The sequence below is a fragment of the Salvia miltiorrhiza genome, chromosome 1 (assembly GCF_028751815.1).
Source record: "Salvia miltiorrhiza cultivar Shanhuang (shh) chromosome 1, IMPLAD_Smil_shh, whole genome shotgun sequence".
In the NCBI taxonomy this organism is placed as follows: domain Eukaryota; kingdom Viridiplantae; phylum Streptophyta; class Magnoliopsida; order Lamiales; family Lamiaceae; genus Salvia; species Salvia miltiorrhiza.
In genome coordinates, this window is record NC_080387.1 from 58,653,417 (window position 1) to 58,660,848 (window position 7,432).

General features: G+C 37.8%; 1 protein-coding gene across 1 annotated transcript; it reads right to left on the reverse strand.

Annotated features, from left to right (window-relative positions):
• Positions 1–3,230: 3,230 nt before the first annotated feature.
• On the reverse strand, positions 3,231–4,162 carry LOC130998813 (glutaredoxin-C11). Its single transcript, XM_057924223.1, has one exon. The coding sequence runs from the start codon at positions 3,822–3,824 to the stop codon at positions 3,516–3,518; it is 309 nt and encodes a 102-aa protein (XP_057780206.1). The 5' UTR covers positions 3,825–4,162; the 3' UTR covers positions 3,231–3,515.
• Between the last annotated feature and the right edge of the window lie 3,270 nt (positions 4,163–7,432).

A 7,432-nucleotide genomic window follows, 5' to 3' on the forward strand; every position in this document is an offset into this window, starting at 1 on the left:
CTCGCACTCTTTTGGTGTCCCGATACACTTTCATTTTTATTAAAAAAAATTCTTCAAATTCCAATTCCTTATATTTTAGTTTATTTGTTAATATATGCTCAATTATAGAGTATATAATTATTTTTAATATTTAGTTAAAATCATTTTTAAGTTAATAATGAGTTTATTATTTCACAATTCATTAAGTTAATAATTAATAATCAATATGGGCGTATTTTTTTTAAGCTCCAAAGTTTAATTATTAATAAATGTTAAATTATACTCTCTTTGTCTCATTCTAATAGACTCATTTTCCTTTTTGGGACGTCCCATTAAAATAGGCTCATTTTCCACTTTTAGTAAAAAAAAATGTACATAATTTGTGTGGACCACACTACCTTCCTCCTACAACGTAAGTTTCTTAATTTCCATGTCAAAAAGAAGTGAGCGTATTAGAGTGGTATGGAGAGAATAGTATATACTCTCTCGGTCTCATTTCAATAGGTTATACTCCGTCAGTCACCCAAATAACTTCCTTTATTTTCTTTTTGGGATGTCTCTCAAATAACTTTCTATCCATTTAGGAACATTACCCTACCATTAATAATACTTTACTTATTCTTACTTTTTAACTTTTCATCATTCTCAGTATCAATTATAACACATTTGCACCACTTTCAATACTAATTATAATAATTTTTTTCACTACCAATACACTTAATAAATTTTCCTTAAAAGTTATTTGTGGGACGGAGGGAGTATTATCTTATTTGTATGTTCATTTCAATAGGCTACTTTTTAAAATCGAAAAATCAATATATAATAAACTCCCACATAACTCATAATTTGTAATAAATGTCATTGTATTTGTATCCTACAATTAAATATCTACCTTTTCATTTAAAAATAATAATATATTCATTTATTTCTCCTATTTTTTTTGACAAATACATCGTCAAAAAAAGTTTATTTCTCTCTTTCGATTTATCATAAACTATTTATTTATTAACATTCGTACTCGAACCTTATGGCCTATTGAAATGTGAAGGGAATAATGCTATTTTTTATTTTTTTAAAAAAATTATTAAAATAGTGAATTGAATAGTTGGGGCCAGAAATGTTGGGACATAAAAAGGAATATAGGATCCGAATATATAGTATTTAACGAGGTGACAAAGAAGTCCTCAGACAAAGTGTGGAACTTCATCTTGATTTCTCCTAATTTTTATTGAAAATTTGAGATTTGGTGCATTTTTATGAGGGTCACAAGTAGTAAATTTTTATTTGGAATCTTCAAATAAGAAGTTAAAATCTTTGATAAAATCATTATTTTTAATCAAAGTGTGGAACTTCATTTTGATTTTTCCTAATAGCTAGATAACGAGCATACCTTTAAAAATATAGGTTAGTAGCCTAAGCCCACGAGTATTGGACCAACTACAGCTATCAAATCCAGTCCAACCCGACCGTATATGCTAATTTGGTTTTATTTTGGCCCAACAGATCTTACAAATATACTCCAGAACCTATCGTTTTTCTCAGAGGGCCAAAACTACCCTTCCACTTTTGTGAATTAACAGCTCTATTAATTAATTAGGATTTGAGTAACACAAGATAAATAATAATTAATTAATTAATTTGATGAGATGCGAATTAAGGATTGTAAATATTTGGACTTTTTGCAGTTGTTCCAACCTAAGGCCAAGAAACAGCTTATAATCAAAATAATGAATTTAAAAGTCAAGAGAGCTCAATTTGATTATAACTTCCTTGTACCTAAGAGGTTACAGTTTCTGGATGTGAGTTGAGGAACTTTTTGCCGAGTTCAATGTGATTCAAAACCACAAATTTAATTCGACAATGTATCTCAAGTTAAATCTTTATATATATCATATTTAATAATGTATCCTGAGATGATGAATATAGTCAATGGAGTCGCAAGAGCTCGTGAGTCGTGACTATGAGTTTGAACTCTCATCAATATTTCTATATATAGCTAGTCAATTAAAATTTGACCAGCTTGTCAATTAAAATCTCATTTTTTTGTCGTGAGCTATTCGAAATTCGATTCATAAGTGGTCTAATTTTTGAAATTACCCACAATTATTGCTCACCTAAAAAAATATTTAGAAGTTACTCATAATTACATACGAGTAGCCGTGATTGAGAGATGTGAGTATACATATGTGGTTTAATTTTTTGAAGTTATGTAAAATTATATATAGATTTATGCTATTAGCTTTATAATAAGATTACAAACATATTTAACTATATGAATGCATTATGAGTTGTTAATCTCAGCAAGTAGGCCATTCGAGTGGATGAGTTTTGTAAAAGGTTTGCTTTAAGGAATATTATGAATCTTTATATATCTGAGACTTTTTGGGGCCTTTATTCCATGACCTTCCAAATGAACCTTTTTCTTCTTCGTCGCTTTTTCTCATGTTTATGAAGAAATATTTAAACTGGAAATCAGCTAACAATTTCCAAATGTGAAACTTGGCTCAGTAAGTCGACCACATTTTTTATTTGTGATATTCGTGTTTACAAAAGCGCGAAAGGTGAAACAAACACGAAATTGATGCCCAACACAAATGACTCCATGTATATATTTAATCCATAGTTAAATCCATGAATTTTATGAGAACGAATGAATAATTGGTTGACAAATATACTTTTTTTTTAATCAGACAAATTAAGGTTAACGAATACGCTCTCCATCTTTTTTAAGTGTCCCGATAGCCAAATTATACATATATAGGAAGTTATTTTTATTATTTATTTTCACTGTTAATAATTCATTATTAAGCTACGTTCATAAATCCAAAGTTAGGATATATATATATATATATATATATATATAAATTTTTAGAAATAAAAATTAAGTATATATAATTAATTTATAATATTTTTATAAAGAATATAATTAAAATAATAGATATAATGTGACACGTTGACACGCACACAATTGTGGAGCATTAATTGTTTCTCATCCAAATTAAGTTTTCATAATAAATAGTAAATACATACAACAAATTATCAAAGTACATAAAACAGGAGTATAAAATAGGATGGATATCATATCTTATTGGGGAATAAGAAGAAATTAAAATCAAATGTGATACTTAAAACAAAACAAAAAAAAACGAAGGGAGTACTTTTTATTTTCCTAATTCTATAAGAATATGATTCTGTATCTTACAAAATTTTTAAATAGTTGTAAAATAAATAAATAAATGTGGGTCCCGGTCTTGTCAATCACAAAACGAGAAATTAATCTTGTATTTTCCTTATCAAATTTCTTGAAGTAGAGATACAAAGTAAAATCCATGGATATAGGAGACTCAAGAATTGTACAAGGTACGAGATCTCATCTCATCTCATCTCATGCATGCATCTATGATGAAACGAAAGCGAGATAAATTAAAACTTTAATTTACAAGAGCTAATTAACATTGCATTGATGCAACGAAAGTGGAGATGAAATTAAGTGTAAGTGAGGTGAGAATAGAAGAATTAATTAATGTGGAGGTGGGTTATAACCAAATAGCCTTGGCTTTGATGAGCAAGTGCTTGAGTGATCCTTCAACGTGGAGGGAGATCATATCCTTGGCAGAGCCGACGAAGGCGCCGCCGATGAAGACGGCAGGGACGACAGGGGTGCAGCCGAGAGCCCTCAAGGCCCCCTCCATTTGGGCGCCACTTGGGTGTTGGTCCAGCTCGTACACGGCCGGGCTCGCGCCTAGCTCGTACAACAGAGCCTTCATACTGTGGCACATGCAGCACCAGCTCTTGGTGAAAATCACCAACGCATTCTTGCTTGCTACCTCTCTCACAATCTCCATAATTACTTACCATATGTGTGTGCAAATTTGGGTGTGTTTCAGCTTCTATTTATAGAGACAGAGATGCCAAGGAGTATATGTTTGGATAAGAAAAACGGCTCTGATGATTTCGGAAAATGACTCGTGCTGTGAATTACAGCTCCACTCTGTTACAAGCTTTAATTAATTTATATACACCACCAGTACTGGCGCACACAACTATGCAAATCTCACTAATTATATTCAAATGAATCAATTCATTCCATCTCAAGATCAAAGAATCATGAATCTCTATATTCTTCTTGTGACTTATTTTGTGGGATAGTGTGGCTGATGTGTGAGAATTTAAAAGGATAAGAGCTTATCCACTGCATGCCACTTTGGAATCTGCCGCCACACACGAGAGGAATGTGTTGGAAATTGGTTGTGAGTAACCAATGTTTGAGAATTTTTCGAGTACCGAAAACATTTAATTTAGCATAATTAAATGGGACAGGATCGATCTACGTTCCGAGTAGATGATCGTAGTATATTTATTTACTCAAAACCGATTTCCGGTGAGTGAGAAATAATTGTTTAAAGTTGGGTACTTGAAACATTGAGCTGTGGGAAAAGATAAGCATTAAATAAGATTTAATGCTTATCCCACATCGGAATGTGGATAACATTTATTACAGTATAAAAGCTATTACATCATAGGATGTAATAAAACTGTGTGCACACGTGACGGGTTGCACAACCCACACGCGCGCGCCGCCGCCGCCGCCGCCCGCCCGGCCCGGCCCCGGCCCCGTCGCCCGACGCCCGGCGCCCGGCCCCGGCCCCGGCCCCGGCCCCGGTCCCGGTCCCGGTCCCGTCCCGTCCCCGTCACCCGACACGCGGCCGTGGACTTGGATCTTGGCAATTGGTCTTTGGGTGGTCTTTGGGCCTACCCTTATCTTTTTGGACCAACGAAAACTTGGTTCGAGGCCCAACTCGGTTGGGCCTACGCGCATGCACACGAAGCCCGCTCGGGCTTGGCCCGGGAGGACCCTTGGTCTCCCAGGAAGCTTCCACATTACTGCAGAGCCGTTACTTCTGTAACCGCTGTCGGAGAATTCATGGCAAATTCAAACAGCAGGGCTGTTACGTCCGTTTCTGTGGACTGTGCCCCTATTGATGTGGACTGTGCCCTATAAATAGGACAGCCTCCATGCATCATAGTACACATCTAAAAAACAAACATCACTCTGACATTCTGCATACTGCACTGTTGAGTTCTGTTCTTGCCTCGTTCCAGTTCGCCGGAGCTCGTTGGTGTGCGGTGCTGCTACCTACGAGACGAAGCCGTTTTATCTTTGGGGACGACACGCCAAACCGAGAGCACTACCGGGGCGTATCTCGTCTTGCGGACAGAGGATCCTCCTCGACTCGGCTATTTTCCTGGTTCTGTTCTATTGTAATTTCAATTCAGTTTTTCACCTTGTAATCTCATCTCCTACATTTCTGTGTTCCATTGTACTACGCCCGCGAGCTTATAATTCCAACAATCGCAAGACGAGATAAGCTTGCAACGTGGAAGTTCTTCGAACTTGTAAACTGAACTTAATATTTTCGAAACCTAATACCTTTGCTGGAGATGTCGACCGGTCCTGCAAACTCTACCGAGGCTGCCAACGCCGTTGCCGCTGCCAACGCTGCTGCCGCTGCTTCAGCCGCCACTGCTGCCGCCGCCTCCGCCGCGGCCGCATCAACCGTGGCACCCGCCACCTCTGCCGTTGTTGCCTCCACTTTTAGTGGTGGCCCTTTTGGTGGTCCAACACCGATACCTTTCTTGTTTGGTGCTAACCAAACGACTCTTGGAGGAGATAGTTCCGTGCAAGGAACGGTTGGCCAAATCTCGTTTGGGTCAACGATTGGTTCCACTTCGAGTGGTTCCATAGGGTCCACTTTTGGACGAACGATTGGGGCCTTCGGGACCAACGTGGTGAGCCATGGCAACATGGCTGGATCGGTGCCAACGCAGCCCCCGAGGGCAAATGCGATAGCCGAAAAGCCACCTAAGTTTGGTGGGTCACACTTCAAAATGTGGCAGCACAAGATGATGTTCTACATCACGACTTTGGGCTTGGTCGATTTCCTGTGGGAAGACGAGCCACCTGCGCCGGCGGACAACGAGACCAGTTTCTGGGTACATGCCGCATATGACGATTGGCGCTATGGTGACTATCTTTGTAAACACTATATTTTAGAATGTTTAGAAGATAGTTTATACAATGTATACGCCAATGTAAAGACCTCCAAACCGCTTTGGGAGGCACTAGAGAACAAATATCGTAGTGATGATGTAATAGCTAAGTTCTTAGACTTTAAAATGATCGATGGTAGATCGATCATGGACCAAGTGCAAGAATTCCAACTTATCTTGCATGAGTTGGAATCCGAAGGGATGAAAATGCCCGAAGCTTTCATCACTGCGGCGGTCATCGAGATGCTACCGCCAAGCTGGATTGACTTCAAGAGCTACATTATGCAAAACAAAGAGGAGATGACTCTTGAAGGTCTCATGGTTAAGCTGCGCCAAGAATTTGACGTGAGGGAATGTATGACCAAGGTCGAAAACTCACCTCAAATCAAAGGCAACTTGTTGGAGAAAGGCGGTCCCTCCAACAACAAACGTGCTCGCCCAAATGCCAAGGACAAGGGCAAGGCAAAAATGAAGGATTGCTACAACTGTGGCAAACCGGGTCACTTGGCAAAGGAGTGCTACAAGCTCAAAAAGAAGAAAGCGAGACGTGATATCATTATCATTGAGTAGAAGTTGATCAAGTCAACTTGGCGGCTTAGACTAGAGTTTGAGTCCAAGTTGTAATAATCGTTGTTTAGATAGCACTTTGGTAGAGCATAGCCAATGAGCTTATCTAACTCAATAATAATAAGAATGAGTTTATTTCTTATCTATTTGAGTGTTGTGATTTATAGCATTGTAGACATGTAAATCTAAATGCGAATAAAAAGATTAGTAAATATGGATTTACTAAAAATAAACGAGTTTAACACTCAAAACAAATGTCAAATTTGTGTTGAAGCAAAAATGACGAAGTCTCCATTTCACTCTGTGGAAAGGAGCACTAAACCTTTAGAACTAATCCACACCGACGTGTGTGATCTAAAGTTTGTGCAAACTCGAGGTGGTAAGAAGTACTTTATCACTTTTATCGATGATTGCACAAGGTATTGCTATCTTTATCTTCTAAGAAGTAAAGATGAGGCTATTGAAGCTTTCAAGAACTTCAAAACAGAAGCCGAGAATCAACTTGGTAGTCGAATTAAGATGGTTCGAAGTGATAGAGGAGGAGAATATGTTGCTCCGTTTGAGGAATTATGCAACGCTAGTGGTATAATACATCAAACAACTGCTTCATATTCACCTCAATCTAATGATGTTGCTGAACGCAAGAATCGAACTCTTAAGGAGATGATGAATGCCATGTTGATTAGTTCTGGATTACCCCAGAACATGTGGGGGGAGGCTGTTCTATCAGCCAACTATATCCTCAATAAAATACCACTCAAGGGAAGGGACGTCACTCCCTATGAGTTGTGGAAAGGCAGAAAGCCCTCATACAAATACCTTAAAGTGTGGGGGT

Excerpts from the sequence above, each read along its gene's own strand:
- LOC130998813 (XM_057924223.1), bottom strand. The coding sequence starts at position 3,824 with ATGGAGATTGTGAGAGAGGTAGCAAGCAAGAATGCGTTGGTGATTTTC.